The sequence below is a fragment of the Oncorhynchus masou genome, chromosome 12 (assembly GCF_036934945.1).
Source record: "Oncorhynchus masou masou isolate Uvic2021 chromosome 12, UVic_Omas_1.1, whole genome shotgun sequence".
NCBI lineage: Eukaryota > Metazoa > Chordata > Actinopteri > Salmoniformes > Salmonidae > Oncorhynchus > Oncorhynchus masou.
In genome coordinates this window covers 6520548-6534808 of record NC_088223.1, presented here as the reverse complement: position 1 = coordinate 6534808, position 14261 = coordinate 6520548, and the positions used below count along the sequence as shown (strand labels likewise).

Here is a 14261-nt window from a genome sequence, read left to right as displayed (position 1 = left end):
TCATCAGACCAAAGGACAAATTTCCGTCAGTCTAATGTCCATTGCTCATGTTTCTTGTCCCAAGCAAGTCTCTTCTTGTTATTGGTGTCCTTTAGTAGTGTTTTTTTTTTGCAGCAGCAATTTGACCATGAATGCCTGATTCACACAGTCTCCTCTGAACAGTTGATGTTGAGATGTCTGTTACTTAAACTCTGTGAAGTATTTATTTGGGCTGCAATCTGAGGCTGGTAACTCTAATGAACTTATCCTCTGCAGCAGAGGCAACTCTGGTTCTTCTTTTCCTGTGGTGGGAGCAAGTTTCATCATAGTGCTTGATGGTTTTTGCAACTGCAATTGAAGAAACTTTAAAAGTTCTTGAAATGTTCCGGATTGACTGACCTTCATATTTTAAAGTAATGATGGACTGTTTTTTCTCTTTGATTGTTTGAGCTGTTCTTGCCATACTATGGACTTGGTCTTTTACCAAATAGGGCTGTCTTCTGTATACTACCACTACCTTGTCACAACACAACTGATTGGCTCAAACGCATTAAAGAAGGAAATAAATTCCACAAATGAAATTTTAACAAGGCACGCCTGTTAATTGAAATGCATTCCAGTTGACTACCTCATGAAGCTGCTTGAGAGAATGCCAAGGATGTGCAAAGCTGTCATCAAGGCAAAGGGTGGCTAGTTTGAAGAATCTCAAATATAAAATATATTTTGATTTGTTTAACACTTTCTTGGTTACTATATGATTCCATATGTTTGTTTTCATAGTTTGATGTCTTCACTATTTTTCTACAATGTAGTACATAGTAAAAAATAAAGAAAAACCCTGGAATGAGTAGGTGTGTTCAAATGTATGACTGGTACTGTGTGTTTGTTAAGCAAGAAAATACACAGTAACATCCTTATTGACATTTACATTCATTGTGTTTGCTGATATTTTACAACAAAAAGAAAATACAAGCAATGAAGGAAAAAATATTTTTAATTAACTAGGCAAGTCAGTTAAGAACAACTTCTCATTTTCAATGAGGGCCTAGGAACAGTGGGCGAACTGCCTGTTTAGGGGCAGAACGACAGATTTGTACCTTGCCAGCTTGGGGATTTGAACTCACAACCTTCTGGTTCATAGTCCAACGCTCTAACCACTAGGCTACCCTACTTTCCTCCCCTACAGGTGCTTACTGGTAACAGTTTGTATAGTTTATAGTTTATTGTTGAACGTAATTTGAGTTTCTCTCAAAACCAGGTGTAATATTCCCACTGACCAACACACTTTTAAAAGGTGATGTACTCGGCTGAGATGTCATTACTATTGACCAGAAATTATTGTTGTCTATCAACAATGACAAGCCACCGGGGTCTGACAACTTGGATGGTAAATGACTGAGGATAATAGCCTATTTACCATATCTTCAATGTAATGTACTAGAAAGTGTGTTCCTTCCAGGCTTGGAGGGAAGCAAAAGTCATTCCGCTACCCAAGAATAGTAAACCCCCTTTTACTGGCTCAAATAGCCGACCAATCATGCTATTACCAACTGCTAGTAAACTTTTGGAAAGAATTGTGTTTGACCAGGTACAATGCTATTTTACAGACTTTCAGCTCGCTTATAGGGAAGGATATTCAACATGATTGGCACTTACACAAATGAATGATGATTGGCTGAGAGAAATTGATGATAAAAATAATGTCGGTGCTGTTTTGTTAGACTTCAGTGTGGCTTTTGACATTATCAATCAAAGTCTGCTGCTGGGAAAAACGTATGTGTTATGGATTCACATCCCCCTCTATATTGTGGACAAAGAGTTACCTGTCTAACAGAGTTACCTGTCTAACAGGGTGTTCTTTGATGGAAGCCTCTCCAACATAATCCAGGTAGAATCAGGAATTCCCCAGGGCAGCTGTCTAGGCCCCTTACTTTTCATCTTTTTTCAATCTTTACTAATTACTAATTGAGTAAAGCCAGTGTGTCTATGTATGCGGATGACTCAACACTTTACATGCCAGATACTACAGAGAGGAAATTACTGCAACACTTAAAGCGCTGGTCACAGGAAATAGGTTAGTTTTAAATATTTCAAAAACTTAAAGCATTGTATTTGGGACAAATCATTCACTAAACCCTAAACCTCAACTAAATATTGTAATGAATAATGTGGAAATTGACTAAACTGCTTGGAGTAACCCTGGATTGTAAAACTGTAATGGTCAAAACATGTTGATACAACAGTAGCTAAGATGGGGAGAAGTCTGTCCATAATAAAGAGCTACTCTACCTTCTTAACAACACTATCAACAAGGCAGGTCCTACAGGCTCTAGTTTCTACCTTCTTAACAGCACTATCAACAGGGCAGGTCCTACAGGCCCTAGTTTCTACCTTCTTAACAACACTATCAACAAGGCAGGTCCTACAGGCCCTAGTTTCTACCTTCTTAACAACACTATCAACAAGGCAGGTCCTACAGGCCCTAGTTTCTACCTTCTTAACAGCACTATCAACAAGGCAGGTCCTACAGGCCCTAGTTTTTACCTTCTTAACAGCACTATCAACAAGGCAGGTCCTACAGGCCCTAGTTTTTACCTTCTTAACAGCACTATCAACAAGGCAGGTCCTACAGGCCCTAGTTTTGTCACACCTGGACTACTGTTCAGTCATGTGGTCAGGTGCCACAAAGAGGGACTTAGGAAAATTACAATTGGCTCAGAGCAGGTCAGCACGACTGGCCCGTAAATGTACATTGAGAGCTAATATTAATGATATGCATGTCAATCTCTCCTGGCTCAAAGTAGAAGGGAGATTGACTTCATCACTGCTTGTATTTGTAAGAAGTATTGACATGTTGATGCCCTGAGCTGTCTGTTTAAACTACCGGCACACAGCTCTGAGACCAATGCATACCCCACAAGACATATCACCACGGTCCCCAAGTAGAGAGACGGACTATGGGAGGAGCACAGAACTACATAGAGCCATGACTACATGGAACTCTATTCCACCTCAGGTAATTGATGAAAGCAGTAGAATAAGATTGAAAAAAACAGATAAAAATACACCTTATAGAACAGCAGAGAAGAAACACACACACACAGGTACAGACACATGCTTACACATACAAACAACAACACACACACACTCTACACACCCGTACACATGGATGTTGCCCATTGCAGCTATGCGATAATAGAGTAGTGGCCTTAATGAGTTGTGAAAAGTGTTGTGAAATGTTAAAAAAAAATGATTGTACATAACTGCCTTAACGCTGCTGGACCCCACTGAGAGTAGCTGCTGACTTGGCAGGGGATCCTTAAAAAAAAAATACAAACACACCTATAAAAGGTGATACAGTTGAAGTCTGAAGTTTACATACACTTATGTTGGAGTAATTAAAACTCATTTTTCAACCACTCCACAAATTTCTCACTGCCTCTTTGCTTGGCATCATGGGAAAATCTAAAAAAAAATCAGCCAAGACCTCAGAAAAAGAATGGCAGACCTCCACATGTCTGGTTCATCCTTGGGAGCAATTTCCAAATCCCTGAAGGTACACCGTTCATCTGTACAAACAATAGTATGCAAGTCTAAACACTGTGGGACCACGCAGCCGTCATACCGCTCAGGAAGGAGACGCGCTCTGTCTCTTGGAGATGAACGTACTTTGGTGAGAAAAGTGTAAATGAATCCCAGAACAACAGCAAAGGACCTTGTGAAGATGCTGGAGGAAACAGGTATAAAAGTATCTATATCCACAGTAAAATGAGTCCTATATCAACATAACCTGAAAGGTCGCTCAGCAAGGAAGAAGCCACTGCTCCAAAACCGCCATAAAGAGCGTCTGCTAAATGACTTAAATGTAATGTAAATGTAATAAAAAAGCCAGACTATGGTTTGCAACTGCGCAAGGGGACAAAGATCGTACCTTTTGGAGAAATGTCCTCTGGTCTGATGAAACAAAAATAGAACTGTTTGGCCATAATGACCATCATTATGTTTGGAGGATAAAGGGGGAGGCTTGCAAGCCGAAGAACACCATCCCAACCGTGAAGCACGGGGGTGGCAGCATCATGTTGTGGGGGTGCTTTGCTGCAGGAGGGACTGGTGCACTTCACAAAATAGATGGCATCATGACAAAGGAAAATTACGTGAATATATTGAAGCAACATCTCAAGACCTCAGTCAGGAAGTTAAAGCATGGTCGCAAATGGGTCTTCCAAATGGGCAATGACCCAAAGCATTCTTCCAAAGTTGTAGCAAAATAGCTTAAGGACAACAAAGTCAAGGTATCGGAGTGACCATCACAAAGCCCTGACCTCAATCCTATAGAAATTTTGTGGGTAGAACTGAAAAAGCGTGTGCTAGCAAGGAGGCCTACAAATCTGACTCAGTTACACCAGCTCTGTCAGGAGGAATGGGCCAAAATTCACCCAACTTATTGTGGGAAGCTTGTGGTAGGCTACCCGAAACGTTTGACCCAAGTGAAACAATTTAAAGGCAACGCTACCAAATACTAATTGAATGTATGTAAACGTCTGACCCACTGGGAATGTGATGAAAGAAATAAAAGCTGGAATAAATAATTCTCTCTACTATTATTCTGACGTTTTTATTTCACATTTTTTAAATAAAGAGGTGATCCTAACTGACCTAAAAACTGGGCATTTTTATAAGAATTAAATATCAGGAATTGTGAAAACCTGAGTTTAAATGAATTAGGTTTATGTAAACTTCCGACTTCAACTGTATATTAATCTACAGCTGAGATGGCATCAACATCTCTGCAGCACCTTGACTTATTCCGCATGTTGTTGTGTTACAGCCTGAAATTAAAATGGATTAAATATATTTTTTGTCATCCATCTACACACAATACCCCATAATGACAAAGTGAAAACGTGTTTTTACAAATATCTACACATTTATTGAAAATGAAATACAGAAATCTCTAATTTACATAATAATTCACACCCCTGAGTCAATACATGTTAGAATCGCCTTTGGCAGGGATTACACCTGTGAATCTTTCTGGGTGAGTCTCTAAGAGTGATTACACCTGTGAGTCTTTCTGGGTGAGTCTCTAAGAGTGATTACACCTGTGGGTCTTTCTGGGTGAGTCTCTAAGAGTGATTACACCTGTGAGTCTTTCTGGGTGAGTCTCTAAGAGTGATTACACCTGTGGGTCTTTCTGGGTGAGTCTCTAAGAGTGATTACACCTGTGAGTCTTTCTGGGTGAGTCTCTAAGAGTGATTACACCTGTGAGTCTTTCTGGGTAAGTCTCTAAGAGTGATTACACCTGTGGGTCTTTCTGGGTAAGTTTCAAAAGAGCTTAGCACCTGTATTGTACAATATTTGCACATTATTCTTAAGAAAATTCTTCAAGCTCTGTCAAGTTGGTTGTTGATCATTGCTTGACAGCCATTTTCAAGTCTTGCCATAGATTTTCAAGCTGATTTTAATTATGCCACTCAGGAACATTCAATGTCATCTTGGTAACCAACTGCTGTGTATATTTGGCCTTGTGTTTTAGGTTATTGTCCTGCTGAAAGTAAATGTATCTGTCAGTGTCTGGTGGAAAGCAGACTTACCCAGATTTTCCTCTAATATTTTGCCTGTTCATAGCTCTATTCCATTTATTTGTATCCTAAAAAAACTACCTAGTCCTTGCTGATGACAAGCATACCCATAACAAGGTTTTAGCCACGACCATGCTTGAAAATATATATATATATTTTTTACCTTTATTTAACCAGGCAAGTCAGTTAAGAACAAATTCTTATTTTCAATGATGGCCTGGGAACAGTGGGTTAACTGCCTGTTCAGGGGCAGAACGACAGATTTTGTACCAGCTCGGGGGTTTGAACTCTCAACCTTGGGGTTACTAGTCCAACGCTCTAACCACTAGGCTACCCTGCCGCCTGTTGTTGATCCATCCTCAGTGTTCTCCTATCACAGCCATTAAACTCTGTCGTTTAGGTTAGTATTGTGGAGTAACTACAATGTTGTTGATCCATCCTCAGTTGTTCTCCTATCACAGCCATTAAACTCTGTCATTTAGGTTAGTATTGTGGAGTAACTACAATGTTGTTGATCCATCCTCAGTGTTCTCCTATCACAGCCATTAAACTCTGTCATTTAGGTTAGTATTGTGGAGTAACTACAATGTTGTTGATCCATCCTCAGTTGTTCTCCTGTCACAGCCGTTAAACTCTGTCATTTAGGTTAGTGTTGTGGAGTAACTACAATGTTGTTGATCCATCCTCAGTGTTCTCCTATCACAGCCATTAAACTCTGTCATTTAGGTTAGTATTGTAGAGTAACTACAATGTTGTTGATCCATTCTCAGTGTTCTCCTATCACAGCCATTAAACTCTGTCATTTAGGTTAGTATTGTGGAGTAACTACAATGTTGTTGATCCATCCTCAGTGTTCTCCTATCACAGCCGTTAAACTCTGTCATTTAGGTTAGTATTGTGGAGTAACTACAATGTTGTTGATCCATCCTCAGTTGTTCTCCTATCACAGCCGTTAAACTCTGTAACTGTTTCAAAGTCACCATTGGCCTCATGGTGAAATCCCTGAGCGGTTTCCTTCCTCTCCGGCAACTGAGTTAAGAAAGGATGCCTGTATCTTTGTAGTGACTGGGTGTATTGATACACCATCCAAAGTGTAATTAAAAACTGCACCAGGCTCAAAGGGATATTCAATGTCTGCTTTTTAATTTTTGACCCATCTACCAATAGGTGACCTTCTTTGTGAGGATTGGAAAACCTCCCGGGTCTTTGTGGTTGAATCTGTATTTGAAATGCATTGTTCAACTGAAGGACCTTACAGATCATTGTGGGGTGAGTGAGTATATGCTCAAGACATTTCAGCTTTTCATTTTTAAGTAATTTGTCAATTAAAAAAAACAAAACATAATGACATTTTGACATTAAGGCCAAATGACACAAAATCTCAATTTGATCATTTTTTTCCATTCAAGCTGTAACACAATAACATGTGTCAAAAGTTCAGGGGTGTGAATGTTTTCTGAAGGCCCTGTAAGTCAGCTGTTGCCTGGTGTTGATCCAAGACAAGGCTGCCCAACCATGTTCACGGAGAGCTCTTCTCCTGCAGGGTCCGTCCAACCCGAGCTGCTCAACAACACCTTACCTAGCTAAATCAGGTATGTTAGCTTAGGGTTGGAGCAACAACCTACAGGAGGGTATGAAAAGGGTTTCAGCAGCCCTGATCTAAGAAGACACTACTACACTACTATAACTCTCTAAATGCAAAATAAACCCACCCGCTCTTACTCCTCAGTGTCACTCTGATTGACATGAGCTGAGGGGTGTGGTTGGTTCATGTAGAAACTGTGAGTTGGATCTAAGAAATGTAATCACCATTTAGAATGGCTTACTGAAGGACAAAGTACTATGGGCCTGGTCTGGTCTACAGGTGCTGATTACTGTACAACGTATAACCTAGTTAGATGTTATTCTCTCTCTCTCTCTGCCTCTCTCTCTCTCTGCCCTCTCTCTCTCTGCCCTCTCTCTCTCTGCCCTCTCTCTCTCTGCCCTCTCTCTCTCTGCCTCTCTCTCTCTGCCCTCTCTCTCTGCCCTCTCTCTCTCTGTCTCTCTCTCTCTCTGCCCTCTCTCTCTGCCCTCTCTCTGCCCTCTCTCTCTCTGCCCTCTCTCTCTCTGCCTCTCTCTCTCTGCCCCTCTCTCTGCCCTCTCTCTCTCTGCCCTCTCTCTCTCTGCCCTCTCTCTCTCTGCCCTCTCTCTCTGCCCTCTCTCTCTCTGCCCTCTCTCTCTCTGCCCTCTCTCTCTCTGCCTCTCTCTCTCTGCCTCTCTCTCTCTCTGCCTCTCTCTCTCTGCCCTCTCTCTCTGCCCTCTCTCTCTCTGCCCTCTCTCTCTCTGCCTCTCTCTCTCTCTGCCTCTCTCTCTCTGCCCTCTCCCTCTCTGCCTTTCTCTATCTGCCTCTCTCTCTCTCTGCCTCTCTCCCTCTGCCTCTCTCTCTCTCTCTGCCTCTCTCTCTCTCTGCCTCTCTCCCTCTGCCTCTCTCTCTCTCTCTCTCTGCCTCTCTCTCTCTCTGTCTTTGTCTCTCTGCCTTTCTCTCTCTTCTATCTGCCTCTCTCTCTTCCTTTCTCTCTCTGCCTTTCTCTCTCTGCCTTTCTCTCTCTCTCTCTGCCTTTCTCTCTTTGCCTCTCTCTCTCTCTCTCTCTGCCTCTCTCTGCCTTTCTCTCTTTGCCTCTCTCTCTGCCCCTCTCTCTCTCTCTGCCTCTCTCTCTGCCCCTCTCTGTCTCTCTCACTGCCTCTATCTCTCTGCCTCTCGTGCTCTGCCTCTCTCTCTCTCTGCCCCTCTCTCTTTCACAGTTGCAACATAATATTAATAACTAGCCCACATGCTGCGTTCTCTATTCAAACATTTTCTTCTAGCCTCGTACGAATGTCAAACGTGGTCCTTCAGAATGTGGAAAGACGTCTTTGTGAATTAACTTTTTACATTATTACCTCATCATGCATTTAAAAATAATCATAATAATAGCCTAGTAATAACAATAATAAACAGATAAAACGTGTGTGTGTGTGTGTGTGTGTGTGTGTGTGTGTGTGTGTGTGTGTGTGTGTGTGTGTGTGTGTGTGTGTGTGTGTGTGTGTGTGTGTGTGTGTGTGTGTGTAAGTAAACAGCAATGGGGGTGGGGCTGGGGCTGATTGAGGAATGATTGACATGGCCCAATGGCCAATTGCTGATCATCTCATATGTTTCACAGAATTCTTTTTTTAAACAACAGGCTGATCAACAGGTTTAACTGAGTCCCAAATTGCACCCTATCCCCGAGTGCATTACTTTTGATGGCTCTGGGCAAAAGTAGTGCACTATGTAGGGAAGAGACCGTCATTTGGGCACTCTAACTAATAACAGAGGTCTGATATTGGTGGGACTCAGAACATGAGTAGTCCTACGGAAACTGAAATACATTCAGACACTGTCAGAGAACATTAAAATAGTTACATTCATTGACAGGCAGTCAGAGAATATTCAAATAGTTACATTCATTGACAGGCAGTCAGAGAATATTCAAATAGTTACATTCATTGACAGGCAGTCAGAGAATATTCAAATAGTTACATTCATTGACAATAACACTGATAGTATAGTCATAGACACAGACAGCCTGAATACATTCATAGGAACAACATAGTGAATGACATAGAGAAGCTTTTTGTTGATTGAACTAACTACAGGTGTTGGGTTCGAGATTGAGGGAGGACACATTTAGAGAGGTTCAGTGCAGAATTGGGCTCAGTTCAATTATCGATTCCGTCAATTCAAAAGTTTAAATTTGGTAAGTTTCAATTAAATCCTTGAATTGTTAAATGCTTTACTTTTTTTTTACATGAATCGACTGAATTGACCCCCCCCCCAATTTTTTTTTTTTTTAAATAACTCAGAGATACACATCTATTCATAATGTGGTCGTTGACACATTGCTCAGAATCTTAGAGGAATCTTCCAACCAGGATTTCTGGAAAACCAAGGTATTTTTCTGAAAGCATACCTTACGTATTTTTGCAACCCTAGACTTTGCACAGTGAGTTGATATGCTCAATTGCTTAATCGAGAATGAGCTGTTACAGAACAATGTAACCAGAGGGGCTATTAGCTAGACTAGCATACCTGCTAATTCTATCCTGTAGGGGTTATTAGCTAGACTAGCATACCTGCTAATTCTATCCTGTAGGGGTTATTAGCTAGACTGGCATACCTGCTAATTCTATCCTTTGTGGGCTATTAGCTAGACTAGCATACCTGCTAATTCTATCCTGTAGGGGTTATTAGCTAGACTAGCATACCTGCTAATTCTATCCAGTAGGGGTTATTAGCTAGACTAGCATACCTGCTAATTCTATCCTGTGTGGGCTATTAGCTAGACTAGCATACCTGCTAATTCTGTCCTGTAGGGGTTATTAGCTAGACTAGCATACCTGCTAATTCTATCCTGTAGGCGTTATTAGCTAGACTAGCATACCTGCTAATTCTATCCTGTAGGCGTTATTAGCTAGACTAGCATACCTGCTAAATCTATCCTGTATGGGCTATTAGCTAGACTAGCATACCTGCTAATTCTATCCTGTAGGGGTTATTAGCTAGACTAGCATACCTGCTAACTCTATCCTGTAGGGGCTATTAGCTAGACTAGCCTACCTGCTAATTCTATCCTGTAGGGGTTATTAGCTAGACTAGCATACCTGCTAACTCTATCCTGTATGGGCTATTAGCTAGACGAGCATACCTGCTACTTCTATCCTGTAGGGGTTATTAGCTAGACTAGCATACCTGCTAATTCTATCCTGTATGGTTATTCGCTAGACTAGCATACCTGCTAATTCTGTCCTGTAGGAGTTATTAGCTAGACTAGCATAACTGCTAATTCTATCCTGTATGGGCTATTAGCTAAACTAGCATACCTGCTAATTCTATCCTGTATGGGCTATTAGCTAGACGAGCATACCTGCTACTTCTATCCTGTAGGGGTTATTAGCTAGACTAGCATTCCTGCTAATTCTATCCTGTATGGTTATTAGCTAGACTAGCATACCTGCTAATTCTAATCTGTAGGGGTTATTAGCTAGACTAGCATTCCTGCTAATTCTATCCTGTAACACAAACCTTTATAGCCATCCAATATGTATTGCACTAATTTAAATGTCCTCTACAAGTTTGAATGTAGCCTATGATATAGGAAGAAACTAATATTGTATAATCACTAGTACGCTAACTGTTTAGTTCAACAGAGATACAGATGCCATCCAACACATCTCACCTAGCCATTACTAGCCATTATAAAGCTCTCCTGTCATCTTTGGTTTATGATTAGCCGGTCAACAATTGACTGAGAATACTCTAGGGTGTGTCACAAACGGCATACTATTACCCTGGTCAAAAGTAGTGCACTTCAAAGAGAATAGGATGCCATTTGGTAATGTAAACCTCTGTTTTTTTTTATTCTTCCAAAAAAGCCCTCCAGGAGTTGTGTTGAAGACCCTTGTGATGAGAGAGGTAAGGTTCCGCAGGTAGGTAATGGAGCCTTTAGTAACAGCAAGTACTTACACCAGGTCTGCATCCCCATAGGGCCCTATTCACAAGTAGTGCACTATAACGGGATTAGGGTGCCACTTGGAATGCATACCAGATCGATACAGACTAGTAGTGGACACCAACTAACTGAAGTTTGTTTCAAACCAGTAATATTTCAGTTGGGATGAGTTCACCAGTAATAGTTCAGTTGGGATGAGTTCACCAGGAATAGTTCAGTTGGGATGAGTTCACCAGGAATAGTTCAGTTGGGATGAGTTCACCAGGAAAAGTTCAGTTGGGATGAGTTCACCAGGAATAGTTCAGTTCAGTTGGGATGAGTTCACCAGGAATATTTCAGTTTGGAGAATTTTGATGGGGGTCACCTTGGGGTCATGATCGGGGCTGCATCAAATGTTTGATGTATTATAATAATTGATTATGCTTATGTTGTATTAATAGAAGGGGAAGGGCTATACGACCCCTCCCCCACTACATTTATAGGGTCCTAGACTACAGATTAACAATATATATATATATTCATTATAAGGTTTAATATTGTTCCACAGTTATTTTCTAGTCTCTGTCTACTATAAAGAAATGGTCTGAGAGAAGTGTGAGTTATTGCAGTCAAAACAGGGTGTCTGTGAGAAAGCGCCTCAAGGCTAAAAGAGATTCCTAGACACAGACCCCTGCAGGGGAATGAACGAGATAAGAGACTAGTCAGACATACCACTATGAAGTAACTTGGGGACAATTACTGTTGAGCCTTTAGATAACACTGGAACTACTGTTTGTATAGCTGTGTGTGCATGGGCTTGGTCTCATGAGCAGAAGGTGTTGACGTACGCAGTTACATCACTAGGGGTTGACTGCAAACATAATAAAACAACTTGGACCCTTTCCTATTCTGCAGAATTTACTCGGAAACATGCGTGCTATGTTCCCGTTGTCAACTTCTGTCTGCAATTGCATTAAATAAAGGTTTTTGATTGATTTACTTAAAGCTATTGTCTGAATGCTGATTTCACCAATAAGCAAATGATTGACAAGGAACAAGGAACCTACCCCAACAAGTTCATCGGGAATAATTCAGTTGGGATGAGTTCATCAGTAATAGTTCAGTTGGGATGAGTTCATCAGTAATAGTTCAGTTGGGATGAGTTCATCAGGAATAGTTCAGTTGGGATGAGTTCAGTTGGGATGAGTTCAGTTGGGATGAGTTTACCAGTAATAGTTCAGTTGGGATGAGTTCATCAGTAATAGTTCAGTTGGGATGAGTTCATCAGTAATAGTTCAGTTGGGATGAGTTCATCAGTAATAGTTTAGTTGGGATGAGTTCATCAGTAATAGTTCAGTTGGGATGAGTTCATCAGTAATAGTTCAGTTGTGATGAGTTCATCAGTAATAGTTCAGTTGGGATGAGTTCATCAGTAATAGTTCAGTTGGGATGAGTTCATCAGTAATAGTTCAGTTGGGATGAGTTCATCAGTAATAGTTCAGTTGGGATGAGTTCATCAGTAATAGTTTAGTTGGGATGAGTTCATCAGTAATAGTTCAGTTGGGATGAGTTCATCAGTAATAGTTCAGTTGGGATGAGTTTACCAGTAATAGTTCAGTTGGGATGAGTTCAGTTGGGATGAGTTCAGTTGGGATGAGTTCAGTTGGGATGAGTTCATCAGTAATAGTTCAGTTGGGATGAGTTCATCAGTAATAGTTCAGTTGGGATGAGTTTACCAGTAATAGTTCAGTTGGGATGAGTTCAGTTGGGATGAGTTCATTAGTAATAAAGGCTGATACAGATTACCCATTACACATCAGAGATAGTTAAGCATGCACACACAAGCACACACACAACCACACACACACAGTCACTCACACACACACACACTGGATATGAGATGTAATTCTATGCTGTGGTCCCAGGTCAGTGTGACCTCTGTGATCCCTTCACCTCTGAGCCCTGTCCTTTGATTGGTCGTAGAATGATCTGAAGGGCAAGCATGGAAATCTGCAAAAATGGCTCTGAAAGAAGGAGCGGAGAGGAGTGAAGAGGAGGAGAGGAGAGCTAGAAATAGCTCCTGTATAAACTTCTCCACCCTCCTCCTCCTCCTCCCCTGATGGAGAGTTTAATAGAAAAGCTGTCCTGTACATGAGGCCAGATCGAAACCTCCCAAGAACCACTGCTGCTCCAGTGACATCAACTTCACTTCCTCTTCAGATAATGACATCACTTCCAGACGTGTGATGTCATCGTGTGGGTGGAGCTTTGCGCCGTTGGTCCTTCCATGTGCTGACCGCCGTATCCCATCATGCCGTTGGCTCCGTAGAAGTTCACTCCCGCCATGTGCTGGGTCATCTGGTGGGAGAAACGCGTGCGCGCAAACACAAACACAAACGCAAACACAGGGTTGAATACTTTAGTCAAATTGTTCTGTTTATGTAAATATCCTGTTTCACACATACTTCCTCATAGAAACACAATCAAACACACGGTCCTCACAAGCATAGAAATACATTCCAGGTGTGTGTGTCTCACCTGAGTGATGTTCCACTGTTGCTGCTGACCCTGCTGTACTCCGTAGTATACCTGCTGAGGCACGGCCGCCACTCCCCCCTTCATACCGTTCTGCTGAGCCCCCATCATGCCGTTCTGCTGTGCTCCCGTCATGCCGTTCTGCTGAACCCCCATCATGCCGTTCTGCTGAGCCACCATCATGCTGTTCTGCTGAGCTCCCATCATGCCGTTCTGCTGAGCCCCCATCATGCCATTCTGCTGAGCTCCCATCATGCCGTTCTGCGGAGCTCCCATCATGCCGTTCTGCGGAACTACCATCATGCCGTTCTGCGGAACTCCCATCATGCCGTTCTGCGGAACTACCATCATGCCGTTCTGCTGAGCTCCCATCATGCCGTTTTGCTGAGCTCCCATCATGCCGTTCTGCTGAGCTCCCGTCATGCCATTCTGCTGAGCTCCCATCATATCGTTCTGCTGAGCTCCCATGATGCTTTGCTGCTGAGCTCCCATCATGCCATTCTGCTGAGCTCCCATCATGCCGTTCTGCTGAGCTCCCATCATGCCTTTCTGCTGAGCTCCCATGATGCTTTGCTGCTGAGCAATCATGTTGTGGGGCACTCCTACCAGGAACGGGGACGTGTTGACTTCTTGGCCCATGACACCGTGTTGAGCCATAAAGCCATTCTGCTGTGCAAGT

At 42.1% G+C, this 14261-nt stretch overlaps 1 protein-coding gene across 1 annotated transcript in view; it reads right to left on the bottom strand.

The window, feature by feature from the left end:
* Positions 1–13179: 13179 nt before the first annotated feature.
* Positions 13180–14261, bottom strand: part of LOC135548997 (stromal membrane-associated protein 2-like) — a 45703-nt gene continuing 44621 nt past the window's right edge. Inside the window, exons 9-10 of the mRNA XM_064979068.1 lie at positions 13586–14261; positions 13180–13405 (exon numbers count right to left, since the gene is read on the bottom strand). The exon at positions 13586–14261 is cut by the window's right edge and continues 166 nt beyond it. Of these exons, the coding sequence (XP_064835140.1) occupies positions 13277–13405; positions 13586–14261 (805 nt within the window). The 3' untranslated portion in view covers positions 13180–13276. The remainder of the gene's footprint in view (positions 13406–13585) is intronic.